At 46.3% G+C, this 25,665-nt stretch overlaps 1 protein-coding gene across 1 annotated transcript; it reads left to right on the forward strand.

Moving 5' to 3' along the window:
* Positions 1–2,422: 2,422 nt before the first annotated feature.
* On the forward strand, positions 2,423–24,989 carry RNF128 (ring finger protein 128). Its single transcript, XM_041485231.1, has 7 exons — positions 2,423–2,861; positions 14,515–14,762; positions 18,766–18,837; positions 19,404–19,486; positions 22,026–22,122; positions 22,937–23,114; positions 24,495–24,989. Exons 1-7 carry the CDS (start codon positions 2,423–2,425, stop codon positions 24,629–24,631), a joined length of 1,254 nt encoding a protein of 417 aa, XP_041341165.1. The 3' UTR covers positions 24,632–24,989.
* The last annotated feature ends 676 nt before the right edge of the window (positions 24,990–25,665 follow it).

Consider the following 25,665-nt stretch of genomic DNA (forward strand, 5'->3'; position numbering starts at 1 on the left):
TGTGGCTTCAAATAGGTACAACTGGCATGTGGGTTTTAAAATCTACCAGCTCTGCTGGGGATTCCCAGCCACCTGACCCACTCCTGGCTGGCCCAGAGGGTCTCTGACCAGGGTGGGATGTACAGGGACTGTTGGCCCCTTGCAGCTGGCTTCCCTGCCAAACCAAGCAAGGCTGGTTGAGCTTCTCCTCCATCACCACCCTTCCTTCCATCACCAGTCCTTGTCAGGGCTGCTCTCAATGCATTCTTCACCCAGCCTCTGTTTGTGCTTTTTAATCATATGGTGTACTGTAATGCATGCATGTGTAAGAGACTGTGGCTAAGCCTTATGCTCAAAATCCCCAGATCTATAGGAAATTTTGTATTCTGAGAAGGTTCCAACCTTTGGCTTTGGTTCAGTTTTGTCCGAGTGAAAATGCTGGAGCTCAACATCCTTAAAGTTTTGTAGGCATTTGAGTCTGAGCAGATTGGCTGCTGTTGAGTGCATAAAGCTTGGTGGTATTTTCAGAGGTGTGTTGTGTTTTTCTCTGCCCCTACATGGAACAGGTTTCAAAACAAAAGCACGTTTCTCTGATTGCTTATGGATTTACTTCTCATTATAGCTGGAGCTATTGCTGTTGAAATAAGTTGTCTACTTAGACGTGGAATGGGAAAATGAAGGTTTGTTTAGGTTAGGGCAAAAGTGTTCACTCAGTAAGCAAAATTGATCTTGAGCAAATTCCTTCATCTGCTCTTCATTACTTGCTCTGCACGCTGCTACTGCAGTAGCAAAACCACACCAATCTCCCTGTGCTGCTGAGCTGCCAAACCTGCAGCTGCTGTGCTGATGGGGTGGATGCTGGTGAGGGGTTGGTTTTGAAGCACCTTTGGAAGGCTGGCAGGGGGAGTGGGCTGGTTCCAAAGCCCCTGTCCCCAGGGAGGATTCAAACCTGAGCTGGGTTTGGCTGTGCAATGCTCAGTGTGCTGCTCTTAGCACAGGGGCAATGGGCACCACAGACAGATGACACATTACTGGTTATCAGTCACACAGGCTCAGAACCAGCCCAGAGCCTGGCGTAAAAACAGAGTGGTGCTGACTCGTATGAGAAACTCTGAACTCTGTGTTTACACTAGTTTTGTTGTTGCTTGCCTGGGCAGCAGCTGATCCTGGGCTAAGTAATCACTGCCCCAGAGTATTCCTTTCTCAGTGATGGGGTCTCAGAGCTGCAGCCTGTGCATAGTGATGTGGCTGTTTGGGATGTGTTTGAAAGGCTCCTGGGGCTGGGGGCGATTCCCACAGAGCAGCTGATAGGAGGCAAGGCCTCTCCGTCAAAAGAGTGGCTCTCTGGAGAAGAGGAGCTCGAAATGTTCTTTCTCATGTCATTTTCCTTTGTTAATTCCCTGGCAGGGCTCTACAGCATTTCACACTCGTGGTTGCAATGTCTCTGCCAGCACTCTGATTGCACTGCCTGATGCGGGACAACTTGGCAGAAGTGTGTAAGTGCTGGAGCAAGGGACTGGTGCATGCAAACCGGCTGTCCCCAAAAAAACTGCAGGGCCCTGGAGAAACAGGACTTTTTGTTGTGCGTTCCATAGATCAAATAATAATTAATGATGCAAACACAACTAATGTATAACTAGAAAAAGGGGTTGCTGGTTGAAGTGGCAGGTTTATAGCATCTGTCAAATGATTGGGACAGCAATGGCCAGTCCAGTGAGGGACCAGTGCTAACCCAGTATTTTGTAAGACAACATCAGTCAGGACTGACACCGTGCCGCTGAGTATCCAGCAAACATGAATTCAGCTGTGGGAAGCAAGGTGGCTCACGGCTGAGCACCGTGTGCTGGTGCCGCTGTGTCTCCGGGCCGCTGTGGAGTGTCAGGGCATCTTCAGGAGTCCCCGTGCTCAGTCCGCTGTGGGCACGGCGGCGGGCTGCGGGAGGAGGCGGCGGTGATGGAGGAGGTGAGCCACCCTTCCTGGGCGGCACACGGGGGATCACCCATCACCCCGAGAGCTGATGTCAGGAGGAGCCATCACTTCTGAGAGGTGGCCCGGGCGGGTGACCCTCCGCATCCCCTCGGGAGAAACGTGCGTTGGTGGCACACCGCGCCCGGGCAGAACACAGCGAGGGGGACGCCCGGATTCGCACCCCGCACAGCACCGCAGCGCCCGGGGTCCCCACTCCCGGGCAGCGGTGGGGACCCATTCCCGGCGGGGTTCCCGCGGCGGCGGGCGGAGCAGGTGCGGTGCGATGGTGCGGTGCGATGGTGCCGTGCGGTGCGATAGTGCGGTATGGTGCGATAGCGCGATGGTGCGATAGTGCGATGGTGCGCGGTCCCGCGCGGTGCCGGGGGCGTGCCGCGGCGGGGGCGGCCCCGCTCCTCCCCCGGCAGCCGCGGCGGCGGCTTTAGGCGGCGGGGCGGCCGGGCTGGGCCGTGCTGGGATGCCGTCGGGGCCCGCGCTGCTGGCGCTGGCCGCGTTGCTTTCCGCCGTCCCGCCGCCCGGTCCCCGCGGGGCGGCGGCGGCAGCGGCGTGGACCGCCTGGCTGAACGTGTCGTGGGAGAACGGCGTGGACCGCAACCGGAGCGGCTGGGAGGCGGGCGAGAGCGGCCTGTACGGGCTGGACTCGCCGCTGCAGTCGGCCGAGGGGCTGCTGCTGCTGCCCGACAGCCCCGACGCCTTCAATGCCTGCAGCGCGCTCACCAACTTCAGCGGGGCCCCCCCGGCCGGCGGCTCCCCGGGCTGGCTCGCCCTCATCGAGCGCGGCGGCGGCTGCTCCTTCGCCGACAAGATCCGCCTGGCCGCCGAGCGCGGCGCCGCCGCCGCCGTCATCTACAACTACCGCGGCACCGGCAACGAGGTGCTGCCCATGTCCCACCACGGTGAGCGCCGGGGAACGGCGGGGGGCTCGCAAAGAGAGGGGTCCCCGCGCTGGGAGCGGCCCCTTCCCGCCCGCCCTCCCTCCCTTCGTCGGGGGCTGCGGGAACGGGGCACGGCCCGGCCGCACATCCGCGGCGCGGCTCCTCGGTAACAGCCGGGAATGTCGCTGCCTCCCCGCACCACAGGAGTTTCTGCCCGGACTGGCCAGTGCTGTTTCAGGCGCTGGTGATGTTGTTTTTTCTCTGATTAATGAGTAACCGTGTCCGAAATCTGCGGCTGCTGCTGGGGCTGAGGACGAGCGGGCTCTGGCCGGGCCCTGGGTTTCTGGCCTGAGCCTGTGGTCGCCAGAGGTGATGGATGCTGAGGTTTTTAATGCCTCTTAAGACTGGAGTTGATTGGGGCTGTAAAGTAGGCTGGGTTTCCAGGCTCAGGTGCTGTTTCTCCCTATGCCCTGCGCACTAACCAGCTCAGACATAAGCGAAGTGTGAGACTCTTCTGTAAGTAACTTTGCAGCAGCAAAATGCTGCTTCCAATGCAAGTAGCTGAAGGTCTTTAAAGGTTGTTTTCCAGTTTGCACAGGCTGGTAACAGAGCTCCTCTTCTCCTGCTATAGAAAGTCTCCTACTTAGTGGAAGTAAGTTTTTCCTGACCTGCCCATCTTTCAAATGAAGAGTGAGATTTGGCTGTGTTTTGGGCTGATGTTACCTGAGAAACCTAGGCTAAAAGCTGTGTAAATGCCTTCTGGTGACAGTCCCAGCAGGTGCTCTGTATGCGACAGGATGAGTGGCTTTGGTGGCTCTGCCCAGCTGTTGGACAGAAAAGCATCCTCCTGGGTGTGTTGGAGTTCTGTGAAGTGACACTGCTTTGGGAAGCCCTATCTTCTGGAGAGAAATTGAACAATGAGAATGAATACTGCGTCTTAAACCTCTGAGTGGTTTGAAAAATAATTATATCCCTGCAGCAACCCTCTTAGAAGTTTTGGAGAGGATTTCTGTTAGCAGTGGAGGCAGGTGTTCTGGTGAGACAAGAAAACAGTAGCTGCCTCTGGAGGTTTGCTGTCTTAATGAGCTTGCAATCTTAAAGAGCTGTAGGACAGTTGCTGCTCTGCTGTAAGAATTCAAAACATACAGTCTGTATAGGCTCTGGCCTTTCTGAGGCAAGGCTTTCTTATGTAATCAAATCATCAGCTGACAAATGCTATTGAGATCTGACTATTGCAGGGCGAGTTCCTCCTGCTGTACTGACAGAGCGTCCCTGCCCTGAGCCCTGTTCGCCGTGTGCCTGCCTAATCCTGCAGCTCTTGGAGGAGCTCCCTTGGCACTGCTGGCCTGGGTAGGTCACTGCTGAACCTGTTCTTGAGGGGAAGGACCATGTGCTCCTGCCCCTCCTCCATCCTCCCTGCTGGGTGACTTACAGCATCTTAACCTTGCTGGGAGCTGCCTCTCAAAATGAGCCAGGGGCTCTTGGCAGGGTTTGCTCCAGGAGGAGCTCCCTCCTTTCCTGTGCTGTCCTTTCTGCTTGGGGCATTTATGTCAGAGTGGCTCTAACTGTCCTGATTATCCTGCATGATGGGATGGATACTTGAAGGCATGTTGAAACTTCCCAGCTGAACTGCAGACAAATAGGACAGAGACTCCTTGGAGAAGACAGTTCTATCAAACCACTTATTTAATCTGCCTGACTCCTCCTTGCCATGTCGTAGCACAATTACTGAGTTAAGCTTCGGCTAAGCTTGTTGCTGCTGTTGCTTTTATTGCTTGTCCTTGTTCTAGTCCCTCACTTTCTTTCCTGTTCCACCCTCCCTTTTGTTATTCTCTGGACTTGAGCTCTTTTTCTATCCTTGTGTCTGTCTGCAAGTCCCTGTTCGTGGCTCTTCCCACGGCGATGCTGTTCCTTCTGCTTGTGGGGTTTTGGTGACATGCTGTGCTTGGGCCACCCCTGCCTTCTACCCCTGCTGGGGCCAGTGCTCTGTGGTCAAACTGGACAAACACTGCAGGGCCAAGATGGAGCTGGCTACAAATGAGTCCCCAGCCTCATTTGGTTTGCCAGGTGCAGGGTATCCCCTGTGTAATGCTGATGAGCTCAGCCAACAGCACTACCCCTCAAACTTAGGAGGTAAGAGCTGGTCATGGTGCCCTTTCCTGAGCTGTGCTTTGGGGTGGCTCTCCTCTCCTGGCCTCTTTGGTGGCACTGGGTGCTGTGACTCTCCTGGAGCCAGGGGGGAATGTGGCTGTGCCCATTAAAGAATGGGCTTCGTGCACCTACACCTCCCACCCTGCCTGCAGTGGCTGTAGCTGTGCTAGTGCTGACTTTGCAATCTGGGTTTCCTACTTGGCTTCATTTCTGCTCTGACTGGGGCCATGTACCATCGAGTGAAACCGTGCAAGGCCAAGCACTTCCTCCAAGCTGAGGCAGTGGGAAGCAGCAGGAGATGGCTTTGCTGGGGTTGGGGGGAATTAAACCAGCAGTCCTGAGTCCTCTCCTCTCACCTGTGGGGCATGGAGCTGCCATCTGCCTGGCAGAGAAGGAAGATCTCTGTGGGTGGGCTCTGTATGGCACAATGTACTTTTCTTCAAAGAACTTTTGTAGCAACAAAACACACAGTTATTAACAGAAGCTTTTCGAAAAGTGTACTATGCCTTTTTCTAGAGCCTTCATACTTGGCTTTTGAAGCAACTTTCTTGTTTAGAGACTTAAATGGGCCTGTATTTGCAGCAGTGTTTGTCCTAGTCATCCTGCTTCCAGAGACTTTTTTTCTTGTAATCATCATGTTTAGTCTGATGAATTCTTCATTGCATCAGTGCTTCATATAACCTTTTGGTGTGCCAACTTTAAAAAAAAAGAAATGACAAAAACAACCCAACAAAAGCAAACCACTCTGGCAATTAAAACAACAGAATGCATTGAATAGCCAAATCACATATGATCAAATCCTGCCTAATCATCTCTAACAGGTAGAATGTGAAGAATTTAATGGAGTCCAAAGTAAAATTTACTTTGTGGTTTATAAGCACAAACCCATATCAATTAGCAAACTTGAGTTTTAACTGTGCACATTTTAAGATGGTACCGCTCTGTGTCAGGCTGAGCAGGGTTTCAAAGTACAGTTCTGTGTGCTCATAATTGCACCTCTCTGTAATCTCTATTGACCTTCTGAAAAAAGACATTTGATTGGAGAAAAACACAGCATGTGGGGAAAAAAGTGCAAGGCAAGAGTTGGTTTGTATTAAAGGTGGACCTTGCCTTAAGGTAGAACAGGCTGTTGGGTGGCTTTGGCTTGGGGGCACGGTGGTGCCCGTGGGAAGCATTCTTTGCTGTTCAGTATTTCCTTGCAGCTGCTGAAGAAGGATTCTTTGCAGGTCAGAAAGCAACTGTGGTAAATTTCCTTGGTTTCTCTCTTATGGTGTAACTCTAGACCTGAGAAGCACATCACCTGATCTGCAGAGGGCTTATTCTGGGGGAACACAACTGAATGATTCTGCCTCAAGCAGTAACAGCGTGAATCAGGCTAACAAGATCTGGTTCAAGTGTAAACATGCATCAGTGGGTGAAAGGGGAAGGAAGGTTAAGTATGTAGTGCTGCTACTTAACTTATTCTGCAGGAATTTCACTGAGGTGAAATATGTTTAGAGAAAACAGTGTATGGCAGAAGTGTCTGGCTGTGCTCCACTGCTTTTTGTGATGTGTGATCTTCAGAAACAACCTAAAACTTGGCCAAGGCATTCAAAGGCTGATGTGAGCTGTAGAACCATTAAACATTGAGTCAGAATTGTAATCCCAAGGCAGGCTGTGCTGAGACTTTGTAAGCCTTATGCAAACAAATAGTGCATCTTTCTTTGCAGTGAGTAAAGACTTGTGCTGAGAACATCTGAGGAGAGGAATGAGGATGGAGGGTCTAATTAATGACACTTCCTCTCTCATGTTCCTTGGCCACGGCCAGATGAACCTCTGCAGATCATTATGCCTTTCCTTTTTTTGAGCAGGACCTTGCATGCATCTGCTATGCCTGGATGGTATTTGCAGTCTAGGGTCTGGCGTTTGTAGTTCTTTGCATCTGCGAATTGCTTTTTGGTGTGTATGTGCTGAACTTTGTGTTTGTGTGCTCAAACTCAGTTTGCTTCTCCTGGCTGCCTGGTTTAGAATAAATTAATGTCACAGCTGTAGTGGCATTCAGATAAGCAATTGTAGCATCTGGGTCTGGCTGGTGACCCTGATCTCCCACCCTCAGGGGATGGTGGGGAGTGACAGTGACTGGGGCTGCCCCCAGCACAGCAGTCTGTGAGCAAACAGGAGGGGCATTGAGAAACTGGATGGGGCTAATTGGTGCTACTGACAGCTTCTGATCCCGGCTCTTTAGGATATAATTTAGGTACCTCTGTGCCATGGAAAACTGCAGGGTAGGCATCAACCCTTCGGTAGCCTAGAATAGGTCTGTGAAGTGCCCTTGCACTTTGGGTTTACTGGGCTGCTGAAATGTGAAGGGATGAATTAAAATCCTAAGTGACAGCTGTGGTAGCAGAGGCTCATTGTGAGGGACATCATGTAGCTAAAACAATGACAGTGCTTGTTTGCCTCCAGCCTTGAATGTGCTGGTGAGCACACAGCAGTCAGCTCAGCACAGTTCCCCACTGTGTTCCCTGTGACCTGTCGTCTTTTCACACACAGATGCTTTCTGGCTGAGGCTGTGCCCATTTACATCATTTTACCATCAGCTTTCTCAAACTCACTTCTTCCCAGTGAACTCCTAGCTGCCACCAGCATGTGGAGAGCAAGGGATATTAGTGGTGAGCTCATTCTCACTCAGAGAGGGTGAGCAATGTATTTACTAAATCAAAACTGCTGAAAACTGTTGAGCAAACTCACCAAAGAATTTTCATTAGAAATTTTGCTTGCTGTTTCTCCAGGAGGTTTTAGATGCTGTTTGCTAGATTGAAAGGTGGTACTTTAGTCTTGCAGGTGCCACTGACCAAGCAGCATGTGAAGAGAGCTGTCCTACAAGATCTCATTCATTTCTGTGCCCTTGAAAATTGCTACTGTCCTGGCTGCTGTTTTAGAGGATGATTTCATGTTGTAAATGTTCTGAGATTTAGGGGATGGAGCATTTATGTAAGACTTTAAGGCTCAAAGTGGGGGAGGGGGAGAAAAAAGGGTTGGTAACTGTTGGATTTTACTTGACAAATAATAACACTGTCTAAACTGAATAGAGTGCAGGTTGGTTTCCACCTCCAATATTCCACTGTGGTGCCATCCAGGGAGGCCTGGACAGGCTGGAGAGCTGGGCAGAGAGGAGCCTGATGAAGTTTAGCAACTGAATGCACCTGGGGAAGAATACCCCCATAAGGCTGAGGCTGATCTTCTGTTAAGCAGCTCTGTGAAGAAGACCCCACATACGCTGGTGGAGTCCTGTCCATGACCAGCAGTGTGTTCTTGTGGCCTAGAAGGCCAATGGGATCCTGGGGTGCATTAGGAAGAGGTAAGGGAGGTGATCCTGCCCCTCTAATTTGCCCTGGTGAGGCCTCATCTGGGGTTCTGTGTGCAGTTCTGGGCTCCTTGGTTCAAGACAGACATGGAACACCTGCAGTGAGTCCAGAGAAGGCCTGTGAAGATGATGAGGGACTGGAGCATCTGTCATACAACCAAAGGTTGAGTGAGCTGGGCCTGTTTAGGCTGGAGGGGAGAAGACTGAGAGGGCACCTCATCAGGGCACACAGATGTGTTAAGGGTGGGTGTCAGGAGGGTGGGACCAGACCCTTTTCAGTGGTGTCCAGAACAGGACAGGGGACAGTGGGCACAATCTGAAACACAGAAAGTTCCATCTGAATAGGAGGAGAAAGTTCTTTAGTGTGAAGGTGCCTGGAACAGAGTGCCCAGAGAGGTTGTGGAGTCGCCCTCACTGGAGATACTCAAAACCTGCCTGGATGTGATCCTGTGCAGCCTGCTCTGGGTGACCCTGCTTTAGCAGGGCGTTGAACTAGATGATCTCCAGAGGTACCTTCCCACCCCAGCCATTCCATGATTTTGTGTGAATGCTTGCCCCTGTATGTGGAAAGGCTTGTCTATTCAGGAGGAAGAGATCAGACATAGTGCCATATGTCAAGTAAAGCAAGCTGAAAGTAGATTTAATTAAGCTTAGGTAATAGTGTGAGGAAAAAGGCAGTTCAGTCAAACAATTTAGATCATAAGGGACTATAGCTTTAAATAACTGCAAAATAACCTGAATGTAAATTACTCTTTTATCTTGGTGCCAGGTGATGTTTGGGCAGAACATGCACAATAGGGGAAGAAGGAACAAGCCTACAATGTCAGCTTATCCAGGCTTATATTGCTCCTGAACTATGAGTTCAATCACCTTCCCGTCTTGCAAAGGGGAGAGCTTATCACAGGGCAATAAAGGTGTTTCCTCTGACAGTGTCTGGGATAGAGGATGGTTGTGGGCATGGGCACATTCCTGATGAGATTTTTGCTTTGTTTGTGTGGATGACAGCAATCAGCACTTTATTTTTCTATCCACACCATACCGTGGATGAGAGCAGAGCTGGCCTGCAGGGTCTGGCTTCATAGTGTTTGAGGTTAGGGAGAGCCCTCGTGCCCCTGCAGTGGGGAGTGCTGCTGAGACTTGATGGCTTTTATGTGCAGTGCTGGCCTGTCATCCGAGGTGAATTACGTAAGGTTGATAATACCAGCTCAGCCTGTGTACACTGTTAGTTTATTTTTCCTCCTACTGTAACAGATAACAGTAAGCTTGTACCAGCCTGTTTGATAACCACCAGAAATCCCGTTTCTTATTGTTCAAGTCCAGTGAGATAAGCAGTGTTCAAGACGTTGTGTTTTTGTTTTTTCTGAACATGACAGATAGGCTATCGGATACTCCTCGTACATGCCTGAGGAGCCACGTGTGCTAGACTGGTACGAAATGGTTGGAGTGTAAACTGACAGTGTCTTTCATGTTAAAGAACAGGAGATAGCTTGATCTCCTCATGCCTTTTTTGCTGATGGTGGGGTTGGAGGGGTGCCAGGGGAATATCTCTAGCGCTTTTGGCATAAAGCAGAACTATTACTGCTCTGTGCTGCAAGCACCATATCTTGTAGATAAAAACAAATGATCCAGGCACCAAGGCTGGAGTTGTATTTGGTCTCCTGAAAGAACCTTCAGATAGCATTTCTGCTCTGGTGCTGTGGTTAAGGAGAACCTGTTCATTCTTTGAGAATTCAAACTCCAAAGTCTGCGCTTCCCTTATTTTTTAAAATTTTTTAAAAAATATATGAAACATTCAAAATCAAAAGTAATTCTTCCATTCTGCTTTTTCTGAGTGGGTGGCTTATGTGGTTGCCAGCTGGGCTGTTGAAATGGATTGGTGATCCCACCAGCAGCAAGGATGGGTTGGGGATATTCCCAAGTGGAGTGCTGGGAACACTGGGGTGAGCTGTGCTGGTCCTGGGGAGAAGCAGCGTGGCTGTGCCATAGCAGAGGCACAAGGTGCTCTCTGGACAGAGTGCAGGAATACTGGTAAAACTGTGGGCATTTAATTTGCATCTGATTAAAGATGAGGCAAAACTTCAGACTCTGAGCAAGCTGGGGGGAAAAAATGATGGGATCCAAAATGTTGGAAGCTGTGTGTGGCACACTAGCTTCTTCCTTGTTCTGAAACAACTTGCCTACTTAGCATGTTTCATACCTTCTTTCTTAAAACACCCTCAAGACTATTGCCTTCCTCTCATATTTTCACTAAACTCTGTTGTAGCTCGGTCTGTTTCCAAAGAGAAAAAGGGTCCATCAGTTTTACATCCTGTTCTTGGTCAGTGGTGATAGAAACATCAGAGAGGTTTGGCTCTCACTGTCCAAGAAGAGAAAGATCTATGGAATTTGCCCAAAGTTACACTGAGGCCTTTAAACCAAAATGAAGGGGTCTTTCATAACTTAATTGAAGCTGAATTTGGTTGGTGTAAATAATGCAAAATGGTTGCCATGCATGAATGAGCTGAGAAATTGGTTTTGAGTGAGGGTAGAGGAAGAGACTTGGAGTTCTTGAATTGGCTTTGATCATTGGATTTATTTGGCCTTGAGGTCTGTACCTTGCCTTGATGTGTTTTAATGCATTAATAGATTGTGATTTTATTGCTAGAAGTGAGCATTTTTAAGGCACGGATTAGGTACCATTGTGTTTTAAATATTGTGGGGCAAGTGTCCTCCAGGCCTGACAGCTTGCTTGGTTCAGGATAGATTTGTCTGTAGCCCACAAAATGTAGCACTGGATTACAATAATCACCTTAAATGAATGTGAAAAGTCAGGTGTGTACTAGGCAAAAGTTAATGCTCCCTGCTCTATGCCTCCCTTACACATCTCATTTCTCTACTGAATTGTCAAAGCTGTCACTTCATGTTTAGGAGCAGAAGTGTACTGGCAGAACAAGTGAAATCTTTGCAGGGCAGAGTTTTGTGTAGGTATTGATACTGCTATAAATAGATGCAACTGCACTTACATCTAAGTCAAACTGATCCAGGATGGTGAAACTTTGATCCCAGTCACGCATTCTCCTTGTGGGCCCAGTGTGCTGTGCCCCAGCACTTCCCAGCCCCAAACCATTGGGGTTTGTGTACTTCATCAGCCCATTTCCTTCAGATTTTGACCAGCTGCTGCCTTACAGTTTGGGAGGTACCCATAGAGGCAGGTTGTGTTTTCCTAAAGAGATGAGTAACTTTCCCTCTCCAGTTTCACAGGAAATGGGAAAGGAAAGAGGCTGGGCAATGTTTAACTGAACAGGTCTTGCTTCTGTTTAGCAATGAGCCCATCATCAGCTAAACAGGCAGCAGAATAATTTCACCTTCTAGTGCCCCTTAAAAACTGTTCCAGAAGCTTCAGCTGAACCACAAAAGCTGACACCTGGGCAAAGAACTTGGGTTTCTGTGAGGTTTTTGCTGTGCACAGCTGACTTCCCTCTGCTTTGCTGGAGTCTGGGTGGGGAAAAAGCTGACAGAGCAGCTGCTGAACTTGAGGTACCTCTGCAGGTGTCCCCTTGTGCTGGTTTGACAGCAAACCAGTGGGAGATCCCAAGTGAGAACTACAATTTAATAGGAAAGTTAAATTCAGTGGTACAAAACCACTGACAGAGTCAGCAGACAGCCTGACACCCAGTGGGTCAGGGTGTTGGTAGCCGTGCAATTAATGGTGGCTGCAGTCCTCCTGCAGATGTGGTTCTGTTGAAGCAGTGATCCTGTAGAAGGGTGTGGTTTTCCTCTGAAGGTCCAGGGGTGGTGTAGATGGGATTCCTCTGGGAATCTAGTGGGAAAAGGCTGCTCTGGTGTTCCAAATCTCAGGTTATATCCAGGTAGGAATGCTTGGCTCCTCCCCCAGGTGGAACATCTCACGCTGGGATGATGTCACTTTATCAGTCATGCAGTGAGACCCAATGACCCATTAATGGAAGATGTCCCCTTGGAGGGGGGATGGCTGGTGGAGGAGATGAAGAACACCGCCCCACCTGGTTTTAACAGCTGGTAATTGAATCCATACTTTTGGTTACATCTTGCATTGCAACCTAAGACACCCCTCAAATACCTTGTTTCCTGCATGATGGCCAAGCCCTGTCAGGAGCCTCTGTCTAGGCTGGTGGTCTCAAGGCCACCATAACATGTTTCAGTACCTGTTGTAATGGGACCCAAGCAGCAGCTCAGGAAGTATCGGGTGGGGGTGATGCTCTTGCGCAAAGTTGTCACAAACGTGTGCTGATGGAAACGGCCACTCTCTTCTGCCCTCGTGCCAGTGTCAAGGCCACCAGCTGGCCACTCACCTGTGCTCATCTAAACAGAGCTGAAATTGCAACAGGAACCTCTGGGGCTGAGAAGTGTCAGTGAGCATTGAAACTCCTTGTGGCATCCTTGTGAGCTATGCACTCTGAAACTCAAATGGAATAGGTTTTCCTCTTTAAGGGTAAAATTTTCCACGAAGGATGGCTTAGTAGCTGGAATGGTTTTACAGGCTGATGGTGACATTTCATTAACAGGAATTGCTATTCTGTGTCTTGTGTTGTGCATGTGTGGTTACAAGATAGATTTACTGTGAGACATGCAGAAATATAGGGGAATAGGGGTTTTTTTGCCTTTCTGGCAGGCTTTTTATTTTTTCATTGTTGCAGCCTGTTCTTCCACACTTTCTTCCATGCTTGTGAAAGCAAGTCTCAGCTTCTGACTTCTTTACTTGCTGCTAACACCTGACTCCAGCTCATTTTATATGTGATGTATAAGCCCTAGTTCATCCTTAAGAGTAGTTGCAGTCTGGCAGACTTATTTTTTTCTCTTCTCTGTGTGATGTCGTTGTCTTTATGATGAACTTTATGAATAAAATATGAATTTTGTCCCACTGAGGAAAGTTACTTGCTGTGTTGGATCACAAGCATTATGTGAACAAGCTGGAAAACTAATAAACACTTTTTCTAATGACAGCCTTTGTGGTTTAACACCAATCCTAGGGTTTTTTGGTAGCTGAAAATTGAATAACTTTCAGCAGAGGGAAATAACTTGAGTAATTCAGCAGAGGGAAAAACAATTGGTCTTCCCATTAAAGAATGTTTGGCTGGGGGGTTAGCTAAAAATAGCACTTTGTACCAGTCTTTGTTCTTCCCCCATGCAATGTCTATTATGAATGTTTTGTAGGTGATGGTTTAATGCAGTGAGACTCCTGATTAGCTGGTCTCAAATCTGCTTTTCTTGTATTTAGTTTAGAGAGAGCAGTGATAATTTACTCATCACCCTTTCTCCCTTTTTTTCCCCCTCTTAAGAGCCTCTCTGTTATATTGGGACTTTCTAATGTTTCTGCAAATGGTATCAAGTGTCCTCAACCTTTGCATGTCACTGAAAGGAAACCAGTTTGCTCTGGTCTGTGCTTGACTGGAGTTGTTTGAAATTTCTTCCTACCGTAAACACCTTGGTTCCTTTGACTTGTGGTGTTCAATTAAGCCAATAAAACCTGTCGTTAAAATCAGGATGGCATTTGGCATCTTGCCCCCAACTGTTTAAAAGTTGAGCACATCTCCCTTCATATTTGCTTCCCTCTGAATCTGCAGTAGAAACTCATAAAAACACTTAGACTTCACAATGCAATTTCCCTCAATAATTTCTCTATTGCTGCTGAAAATACAGAAGTGAAGGGTGATCTATGTCTTTGATTGCTTAGTGTCTGGGGAGGTACTCAAAATACTGTCAAATTTAGAAAAGAGGTGCTAAGAGGCAGCAGTGGAGCAGGGAGGGAGTTGGATCCATTACAGGAAGCAATCCCTATACAGATATCACAATCCCCAGTGACCTTACTCTGTAGAGGATTTATTTTTAACTTCATGTAGTTCAAAGGCATGTTAAAATGTAAATCACCAAAGTGTTGTGTCTAAAATAGGACAGTCTGTGTCCTATATAGGAGTGAGGAATGCTGTGGAGAGGAATGAATCCTAAACATGGTTGACTTAGCCACTCATAGGTAATGGGACACACTTTGAGCTGGACTAACACACAGTGGTGACACTCGTTCCATCGGTTCATATTGAATCTATAAATACTATTTAGAAACTTCCCACAGCCATTTCTTTAGCACTTGAAGCAGGACATCTAAGACAGTGCCTCTGATACCACACCTGGGAACTGAGCATGAATTCCCCTTCTTTGCAGGTGCTGAAAAGATCGTTGCAATTATGATTGGCAACCTGAAGGGCATGGAAATCCTGCACCGGATTCAGAGCGGCTTGAAAGTCACCATGGTCATCGAAGTGGGCAAAAAGCGCAGTCTTTCCATGAATATCTTCACCATCCTCTTCATCTCTGTGTCCTTCTTTGTTGTGGCAGCAGCAACTGTGGGCTGCTATGTCTCTTACTCTGCTCGGAGACTCATTATGGCAAGGGCCCAGTCCCGGGAGCAGGTGAGTTTGTGCCGTTATTTCTTTATACCCCCGTCCCTCCTTGGTGTGGGTCTTGAGGTTTGTACGTTTTGGTTAGGTACCAAAATTACTGAATTTGTGTGATCTTTAAAATGCTAAGAGATACATCTTTGCTCAGCTTAAAACTTTCGTGAAGAACAGCCAAGAGTAAACTGTGTGGAGAAAAGGTGACTGTGCTCAGCTAACTGTGTTGCCTACAAATAATTCCCTGAACTGCAGTGTAGCCCTAATGCTGATGTAGTGAGAGCTGTGAGAGAGCTAAACTGCTTTTAGCTCACCCTTATCCTTCCCACACAGCACTGCCTATGTGCTTGCCATAACAGGAGACACGACTGGAAGTGTGCCTGCAAAATGGGGCATGACTTTAGCTACAGGTTGAGAGGCTGCTGCTTGTTGAAAGCTGCTTTCTGACTGAAAGCTTTCTGAGAATTACAGTGACAGACTCAGGGTTGGAAATATTGGAAGCTGTCATCTGCCTGTGACATGTAGCATTGCCACTCCTGGATGAAATGTGGAGTTGCCTTTAACTTGATGCTGTTCTCTTGCTGACATTTGTGGACAGAGATGCAGTCTCCTGCTGATGAATCCCCTCCTTCAATACCCTGCCATCTACCTTAGTCTCACAGCTCTGTTTAACAATGCTAAATAAATCTGAGCAGGAAAATCTGGGTGGCCTAAGCACTGTTCATTAAATCAAATTTAAATGTTTCCTCCTTAGAAGGTACATAAGAGTGCCATAGTGAGCTATAAGGCTTTCAAGAAACTGCAGATGTTATTAATGCCTCAGTGATAGCTGGTACTGGGAAAATCCAGTCTGCTTGGCTAGAAGTCTTGGCTTCCATGTGCACAAGGAGCTTGCTGCTGGTTGAAAAAATAGCATGGATAAATGACATGCCAGTTCCATGTGATTTCAGCAGAACTGAAATCAAGGAGCCCCAAGAAGTGCTTTGTGGAGTATAAGAATACAAGAAAGCTTCTCTGCTGTCAGGGGGTAAACATACACTATGCTGTCAAGTGAAACTCAAAGACAATCCAGAATTGTTTTCAATTATTTTTATACCCTGGCTTCTCAGACTGACCTCACAGTGATTAGGTAAGTAAAGAATAGCAAGAAAATGCTTGTTAGTTCAGGTGAACTAGTAAAAGGTGATGCTGCCATGTGCCCTGTTAGCTGCTGACTGGATTTTAGTGTAGATCCAGAGTTTGAGAGTTTTAAGTGCTTTGGCTCCAGGAAGTACTGAATATTAGTCAGACAACTTCCTGGCTTGTGTGGTACATCTTGGTGGCTTTCCTGTCACCGTTCAGCCCTTTGAAAACCCAGATTGCTTGGACTTGAGTGAATATTGAGAAAAGCCAGTCATGTCAGCTTCTGATCCAAGTGAAAAGAGAAGTTTGGTAGCACATCTGTCCTAACCTAACAGTTAAACCAGAGTAGTTCTTTCCTCTTGAGCAAGCTACACTGTGCAACCTGCTAGTTCCTTCTTGAATGCATCTTTTCTTCTGGGCCTGAAATTCAAGTCTCCACCTCTGCAGTCTCTTCCTGCATTGGGAGGTCAGTGAGCAGGAAGCTGGAAAATTGAGGCAAGTGTGGTAGGTGGATTTCTACCTTTCTAGTCAGTGGAGTACTGACAAATTCAGTTCTCAATATAGTAACCTTTCTTAATAGAGCAAAATGGCCCATGATGTTATCAGTGGCCTGGTTTCTAATTTCAGCTCAAGTCTTTGCTTCCTTTGATTTCATAAAGATTAGATGTTGCAGCTGAGAAATTACCTAATTAATGGCTTTGGAGGAGGCAAATTGCTCAACTTTTAACAATTCAAACTGCTTCAATGGCAATAGTTACCTGTGGGGAAGAACTTCCTTAGCTTACAGGAGAAAAGCAGGAGTTCCCAATCTCCTCAGAGCTGTCTGGTCTGCACTGCCATGACCATGCTCACAGGATGACAGGAAGGCACCCTTATGCAGAAAGGGCTGCAAGTAAAATTAGCAGCTTTGAACAAGGAAGACTTAAGACTGAGTGACTCCAAACCTAATTTTCCCATTTAGATACCTCACTACTACCTGCCAGAGCCTGGATAGAAGTTGGGACCTGACCTGTTTTGTAATATCTTGATTCTATTTCTTCAACTTAGCTTTTTTTTTTTTCTAGCTTTTTCTGTGTTGGGGATTTTATAGTTCTAATATAATTCATGATTCACACTCTCTTGAAAAACCTGGCTTCACAAAATGCTTTGACATTCCAAGCTCGAATATCCTGATAGACTATTCAACATAAAGCTTCTTCTGCAACCTTTCTCCATCCCCTGGAGGGGTGTTCTGCTGTACTTGCCAAAATCAATGTTAAAGGTGACTTTGTCATTGATGCATTTAATGAGGAGCAATTAAACTGGTGCCCATGCAAAACTTAAAATATTGTTTCAAGTAATTATTAACAGTGCAGCCAGTTGGGTCCTGTTTAATATGCTTGGCCTGACATTAGATGTGCAGATGAGATACTGTATGTGGGAGTACATTCCTAGAAAGTTTAGTTTTCAGTTTTAGTTTTAGTTTTAATAACAAGTAGTGGTGACAGTTCTGGCCGTGTTTGAGAAGTACTTGTGTTGCTGCATTCCTGCTCAGTTGATGCTCCACATTTGCTGCTCACACTGTTGGGGGCCTCAGTAAGCAGCAGCATGTGGCTGCTGCCCTGCGGCTTCAGTCTCAAACCTTGACAAGGACAACGTCATTTCAAAGTTAACCTTAAGTGACATACAGAAACATATATTGATGTCTTCAGCAGAACTTCACAAACTTGCAAGAAAACCTCAGTAGTTCTTGTTTCTAAACAAATGTGCATGTCTGCATCCCTCACCTTTGGATTGTATGTGTCTCTTCCTTGTTAGTAGCTGCCAGCTATTAAACTCCTGAAGCATGCACATGGATCCTCTTATCTTAGGGCACAAAACCAATACTAATACAAAAATAGCTCATTTTGTGCTAAAACTATTTGACAGGGTCCCACGGGGATGTGTAAATCAACTTGTTTGCTATTAACTGCTTTAGCACAAGGAATCTTACACAGACTTGAATGGCCAGTCCTTGCAAGATTGTTAGGTGTCAGCAACAGCCCTTGTCCCACTTGTCCTTCTGTACTTGTGCCACTAGTACTGCACTTGGAAAAGTTCATGTCACATTTAGCTAAAATGCCTAAGGAGATGGAATGCTGGAAAGGCAGCAGTGTGGGACTCCTGCACAGAGCAGTGGAATTGGAAAGAGGCTTTTTGGTTACCTGCAAAACTTGAGTCTAGTCTGTCCCTGAGGTTACTGTTGTGTTGGGGATGGCACTGCCAGAGCTGCCTGAAGTGCCCCAGGTAGGGAGAGGACAGTCCCATTCCTTGAGTCAGTGGAACAGCACCAGCCTGTGTCCCGGGCTAATTCCAGGTACTGCAGTGACAGCTGGACAGCAATAGTTTCCAGGAAAGCTGTAAAGCAGTGGAAGCAGAGGAGTAGTTCAGGGTGTATTGGTAAAGGGTGGGCTGATTGGTAAAGGATCTTTCTCATCTTTCATCAGAATGTTTGTGGCAGGAAGGTGTCCTAAAGTGAGTATAACATAAAACAATTGATTGTTGAATTCCATGTTCAGTCTTCTGTACCAAGTCAGTTTGAAAGCCTCTGTTTGTTTTGGCTGGGTCTAATGTGATCAAGGTATTATCTTGCATCTTCTCAAACTAAAAGACCCTTATAATTCCTGTGCTTTGTGAGAAGGTTAGGTACAACCAAAGCAGACATAAATGCTGTCTTAGTTCGTCATGCAGTCAGGAACTGCATCAGTATGTCCTGAAACTCAGTTTCATGTTGACTCCAAATAGTATGGTCATGCTTACTTGGCTTATTTTGATAACATCTGGGTTTTAAAACTTGCTTGCTTGCAGTAGGCACCGGGGTAAGTATTAGTAAATGAACAGAGCAATGGCAGTGACTGACCAGGACTGCTTTGTGTCGCAGCGGCGGCTGAGGGCCAGGGCCAAGAAGGCCATTGAACAGATGCAGCTGCGCACCCTGAAGGAAGGGGACAAGGTAGGACTGACCCTGTGATCTCCCCTGCACTGCAGCACAGCCTTGGCATGAAACCCAGGCAGCTCCTAGTACTGGAGAGGACGCAGAAGTCTCTCTGAGCCTGTAACTCTTGGTGGCAGAGACAGTTCCTCTTTCAGATCAGCTCCTTTTCCAGGCTTCAAGACTTCTATTCAGTATAAACCAGTTTATTTTGTTAGCTGCTTGCTTGTAGTCTTGCTGATGTGAGACGACCTAATTTGCTGGCATAAATGCTTAAACATAAACTAGTATCTAATCAGCTTCTCTGGCTCTTCTTGTAACTAAAACTGGAGGCAGCAGTTTCTAAACCTCTACACTAGTGCCTCCAGTAATCCAATAACAGTTTCAGCTGGAATTCTAAACCATGGGTTTAAACTTTCAATGCTTCTTTTGAAGTGTCAGCTTGACTGTGAGTAATCCACAAAATGTGTTTATGTAAGATTATATTTGGGAGCATCATGGATGACCCCTTTGTCTGCAGTAACTCTGATTGTTCAGAGGAAGCTTTCAAAGTGCATTAAAGCTGTAACTTCATTTCACTGTTTTAGGAAACTGCTCCAGATGGAGATTCCTGTGTTGTGTGCTTTGAGCAGTACAAACCGAATGATGTAATGCGTGTTCTGACTTGCAAGTAAGTTGTCTTCCAGACTGGCCCTTTATCCAAAATTCTGCCATGTTTGTGAACAAACTTTCCTCAAGTTGTCGTACAGTGAGACTTCTTGAATATCTATCAAAACAATGTTTTGAACCACAGAAACAGTGTGAATACACAATTGCAGTGTGCCCCAATGGCCTGTGTTCATCACTTCCCCTGGGAGTGGATCGACACACATAACTTGGCAGACCACAGTGTCCCTCAGTGGGATGCCAGGACTTTTTAAGGATTTCTACCTTTGCTGGTGTATCAGAGTGTTACCACTAACTTGCAGGTAATTGGCATAATGTTGCCTGTTTCTTGTCCCTTTAATTACTGTTTTCTACGAGGGTTGTGTTTCTGCTAAATTTGTTAAAATGTGCTGGCTTTTGTAGTTTAGAAGAAAGCACTTCTATTCTTGTATGCATCCTCTGAAACAGAGACCAAAATAGAGCTATAGCAGTTTATTTTTCTACAGTTATCTCCTATGTTATCTCACTGCTGTGCTGCTGAGGAAGCCCAGTAATGAAGCACTAAGGCTTTAATGTGATTGCTCCTAAGGTGAGCAATGAAGCTGCCTTAGGGCTTAAGGAAACTTGTTCTGTGGGATTTCCACCTGTGCCTGCTGACTGGAACTGCTCTGGTCAAGCTTCTAAAATCAGAGGGCTGCCACATGAACTGCCCAAATTGTACAAAGGAAGAGGTGTCATGGCCCTCAGGGAGGGTTACAAAAAGTACTTGGAAACATTTTGATATAGGGAAATGAAGTTCTGAAGAATATAATAATGAGAAGGTGAAAAATGAGTTGTGTGCTGAGCAGTGCTGTCAAGCACTGGCAAATCTCAGCTGGAGTTACCTGTGCTCCAGGTTACAGTTTTACAGAGGCTTTCTCTGTTCCCAAGCAGTAGGACCTCTAAGCTGTTTTGGTAGTACCAAGTTGGTCTGCTAAGGTGTTATCAACCATCTCCCTCGATCTAATGCTTAATACTTAAAAAAACCCCAAACTGAATAACCTTTGAAGCATGTATGTTAATGATTATCCAGTTGTCTAGTCATGTTTATGCTCGTAGGTAGTTTTGTTTAGTAATGGACTAAGTGCCATGAGTACAGAAACTTGTAGATGGGCTCCAGACACTTTGCCTGATAGGAGACCTGACTTCTGATTATTTCCCTATAAACCCTGCTAATCTTGTTATGGACCTGCAAGCAAAGCATGGCTTATTTGGGTAAGAGTGGAGTAACGTCTTTTGATTGTGTTCTTTGTACACAAATTAGCTGCATTTGCTCTGAGACTGCTTTTACATACATTTGTGATCTTTCCTTCCTCTGTGGCCCAAGTGCAACGCTCAGAGGCACGCTAGCTTAAAATGACTCATGGACTTGATAATCTTCACGAGCGGTGATATCTGCCAGTATCAACCATATTAAATTTTCCCTCATGTGAGTTATAAACTAATATTTACTGCAAGAACAATCTTGATTTTGTTGGTTGACCTCAATACTGAGACCCTAGTTGGTGAAAGCATTTAACTGTATCTGTGAAAGAACCAATCAAAGGAATGTTCCTGTGAATCACATTGATGGTATCTGAGTCCCTGGGGTGTGGGTATTTGCCAAGGGCATTCTTGCCCAGAGAGTCAAACTGAAAGCATTTATAGTTGCAGAGGTTCACAAATCCAGTATTAAGTTCAAGGACTAAAATAGTCAGGAGTTAAGAAAGTTTCAGGTTTTATTCTAAACAGGACGTGGGTGCAGCTGGAAGGAAGTGCTGATGATGTGAGCTGAATTGGAGAATCCTTGGCTCCTGCTGGAGTGTAGGCTGCTGAGCATTGGATGTGGTTGATTAATACTGAGCAGTGCTTGTTTGCCTTGCTGTTTCTATTTAGGCTGAGGGAACAGGCAGATCACAGGATTTCAAGTCATCCTCCTAAATCTGTGGCCTAATTTAAACCGATTGTGAAAATGAGTGTCTTAATAGAAGCACACATTTGCATCTGTGATGGCTGAGCTATATTTATTTTCTTGAGTGTACAGCCTGCCAAATATCCACTTGGAATACAGAGTAGTTGCACAGACACAGTAAATGGGTGGGAGTACAATTTGTCTTGAGGACATAACTCTGTGAGATGATTTGCCTATGTAATTACAACAGAAACAAATGCTATTTAGTCATCTACATCTGTATGACAGAAGTTAACCTTAAAGCTAAGGCTGAGATGTCCATAGTTGTATAATTTAAATTATCAGCTGGGAATGTATTGTACACAGTTTTGGAAAAACAGCTTTAGACTGTTGAGGTGTAGCAAAAATGTTAATGCTGAATTCTAGCAAGTTCTATTGGGATACTAATAAGCACAAACCAGCTACAGGTTGAAAGATCAACTGTCCAGAACTTTCAGCTGAAACTTGTGGCAAAATAAGGTCATCCATTCTAGAAGGAATAAATTCTTGGTGTTGCAAAAGGGTCCTTCATAGCTGGCACATGAGCAATCTTCCTAGTATGAAACCTAACCTGTTTGCTACCTTCTTCCACCAGCCATTTCTTCCACAAGACCTGCATTGACCCCTGGCTTCTGGAGCACGGGACGTGTCCTCTGTGCAAATGTGACATCCTCAAAGTGTTGGGTGTGGAGGTAAGCCAGCAGCCTGCCGTGGTGCCAGCTGCCAGTCTCAGTGTTACACTGGTGTCACGGCCACTTCTTCAGCTTTTTCATGCTGCCTCTAGAGTGCAGGTGGCAAGCACAGGTGTGCCATGTCTGTGGCCAGATGCTATAGGAATAATTGTGGTGTCCCTTTTAGGGAAGCCTGCAGCTGAGTGAGTTGGTATCACCTAAAGGCTTGGGCAGAATGTCAGCCAGAGCTGACTCATGCCTGACGGAAGAATCGCTCTTAACTCTTGTGCTTACAGCTAAGGGTGTTTCTCAAACCTTCAGGCAGACTTTGACAACTCACACTGTCCCTGAAACCAGCTTCTCTTGGTTGCTCAGTACCTGGAGCCCTTGAAAAGTGAAGGTGTTAGCATGTACAACATTTCTGGAGCTGCATGACTTCCTGGGATACATCAGGAGTTTCTGATGTGTCTTGTAATTGCTCCTTGTTGCAAGTGCCAGAGGAAGATGCTGTTGCCAGTGCCTGATGCTTCCTGGATCAGTTAATCTGTGAGCCAGAGTTTGTCTGAGGGAGGCAGATCTGCAGTGAGTGGAAGGAAGACTTTTCCTGATATTGGGGAAAAATGCAGAAGCTGTGTCTGAACTTCCCATTCAATTAGGCAGAAACTGGTTTTCACCTCTGATGCACCTCTGATAACAGCAGAGCTTTTATTCCATTTTGTGTTTTTCCCTCTGCATAAAAGTGCTCCAAACTCAGTCCTTGCAGGCACTGTTCTCCCAGAAAGATGCACCCTCCTGCCAAGTTGTAATTTAACCATTTTCTGTTTTTTTCACAAAGATGGATGCAGAACCACGGTCTGAGCCTGTGCAAGCCCCAGGATCCAGTGGCCAAAGACCTCTATCCACTGTTACTATAGTTAATGAAGAGGACAATCTTAGTGAAACAGCATCATCTGGATATGATTCTGTACAGGGACCAGATGAGTCTGCTCAGGAGGCACAGGCACCGTCAGAAAGTATGTCTACTCTTTCATCTGCCTTGCTAGATCATTTGCAGTTTGCTGCTTAGGCTGTGAATTAGGGAGAGTTGCCTTCATGGCATCTCACAGGGCTTGAATACTTTGTTTTTCAGGGTTTTCTTAATCTTCCGTTTTGTTTTAGCCCTTAGGTCTGATACTTGGTCTTTGTTTTCAAATGAGACACAACATTAATGTGAATTAAAAGCCAAAGTCTATGAAAGAATAGTTCAAAGTCAGAGGCTTACTACTTCAAGAGCAAAGAGATTTTTCCAAAGATGTCCCTTATCCCTTTGTCTCTTTGGAGAGTTCATTTGGATGAGTGAGTTGTTTTGCTACTAGATCTGTCTGCTTTAAGTAGTTACTTAAAAAAGTTGTGGGGAGTCAGTCTTGCTCTAGCTTAGATGGTGCAAGATAGAGAAGACAGATACTTCAATTGAATTTCAGATTTGCCAAGGCTGAGTCATCCTTGGCTTTAGAGAGTGTTAATTTGTGAAGACTATCAGATTTTCCAAATACTTTATCTTTTTGAACAAGAGCAAACAAATTGAAAATGCCTTTTTAGTGCTCAGCTTTACAAACACATACTCAGTGTTGCTGTTGGTTTTAAAAATTAAAAGGTTGCAGGTAAACAAATGAAAGTAACTATCCCCTGAATTGTGGCATGGCCTTAGGAAGGGGATGCTCTATTTCCCATGGGAAGCCTAGCTGATGGGAAGATTTGGGATTTGCTGCCTGTCTCCTGCAGGACATGTTGCTACAGCAAGTGGGGTGTGTTTGGGAGTGCCCTGTTGAAGCACCCCAGTAGAAGACACTTCCTATGAGCTAAACATCAGAAATTGAAATTGCATCCCTCCATCCCTCTAAGCAGCTCAAGGCATGCTGGGCCATGACATTACATGGGTCATTCTTGTGTATTCCCACTTGAAGTGGGAAGGACACACAGGGACATCAGCCAGACAGGGTTAGTCTGTAGGGAGAAGGCCTTCTCCAAATCAGCACAGGCCCCCCTCAGTTTATCCTGAGCCTGGTCTCTAGGAGTTGCTCGTGATGCCTGCCTTCAGCAGCCTTAAGATACAAGACCTGCTACTAGTTGGATTCTGTAGCTTTCTGTGGCTTAAGCACACAACTTCAGCTTGCTCAGCACTACTGAGCTGAGCAGGCATCTCCACAAGGGACAGGCAGTGGCAAGAATGGGCTCCCAAACCAACAAGGGGCAGCAGGAGAGAGGTAGTTGGAGCATGGCCTTGGATTTCCATCTCTGCAGGAAAATGCAGTTTTTTGAGCTTGTGCAAACAAGTTTGTGTGGTTTGCTTTAGGATGGCAACACTTGGCTGCAGCACTTTTTAACTTGTCTTGACTTGGTTTTCTTCTGGACAGATGACAACACACATCCTGTGAGTGAAGAGTCCCAGCCCTCCACTGTGACTGTCCTTTCTCATGGTGACAACCCAGGTTTTGAGGGAGATGAAACACAAGTTTGTGAAAGCAGAATTGTTTGTGAAGTCACATTCTAAGAACATGCCCAGCCACGTGGTGCAAGCCTTCTGCAAGGAGCTGCCTACTGCCATTCCATATAAAACAAAAGTTGCAAGACTGCTGCAGAAAATACTGCATTGGCAATGCTTAGATAAATAGACTTGTCCAAATCGTAATTGTATGGTTTGCCTTTCTTAAAACTGTATTTCCCACAGGAGTCTTAACACTCTCCAGATAAAGCTGTCTTAAATATCAAGAAAACCAGCAGATTTTAACTAAAACAAAAATTCCATCTTCAGCAAAGCTTCTCTACCGTGTTTGAGTTGTTTAAGTGAGAAGATTTTGTACGTCATAGTTGTCTCCACTGGGAGTTGTTTTGAGTTGGGTTTTTTTGTTTGTTATTTTCATTCAAGTGGATTTTCATTGTAAACAAATTATTTTGATCTGTTCTGATACTTATTTATGAGACAGTTTTGTTTAAAGCAACATGGTATTTAATGTTTCGGTGCACTATTTTGATAGGAGAAAGTGCAAACTAATGCTTGTCAAACTGGATTTTGTCCACAGTGTCTTTGGTTCTCTAGTAACCGACTGATTTCTCTACCTCTCAACTCCAGCCTGCCAACCACACATTCCTAAAGGGGAAGAAAAGAGAGCTGCAAGCTGACAGGCCAAATCTGACTTACTGTAAAGGGAACAACTGCAGGAACTCTTCAAACCTCGTTAACCTTAGTGTGTTAGTCTGAAAGATCCTCAAGTGATTTGGAGCTCTAACCATCTCTAGCACCAGCAATATGCCAGAGTCCTGGCTTTGTGGGAGTCTGGGATGACTTCAGGAAAGACTCAGCCGAAGATGAACAGATAGGTTCTCACGAAAGGATCTGCTGTGTTTTGTTCAGAAATGATCCAGTCTCTGTAAAATGCTGGACTGTTGCTGTACATAGTCTTGCTCAAGTGCACAAGCTGCAGGGAGAGCCGATGTCCTGTGAGTAACAGAGGGTTGGAGAAGCTGTCTGTCCTCTGTGTGGAGTTGAGATGGGGTCAGGTAGGAACACTGGGTGCCTCAGTAGTA

Source organism: Pyrgilauda ruficollis, unplaced genomic scaffold (genome assembly GCF_017590135.1).
Source record: "Pyrgilauda ruficollis isolate IOZ18807 unplaced genomic scaffold, ASM1759013v1 scaffold7, whole genome shotgun sequence".
NCBI lineage: Eukaryota > Metazoa > Chordata > Aves > Passeriformes > Passeridae > Pyrgilauda > Pyrgilauda ruficollis.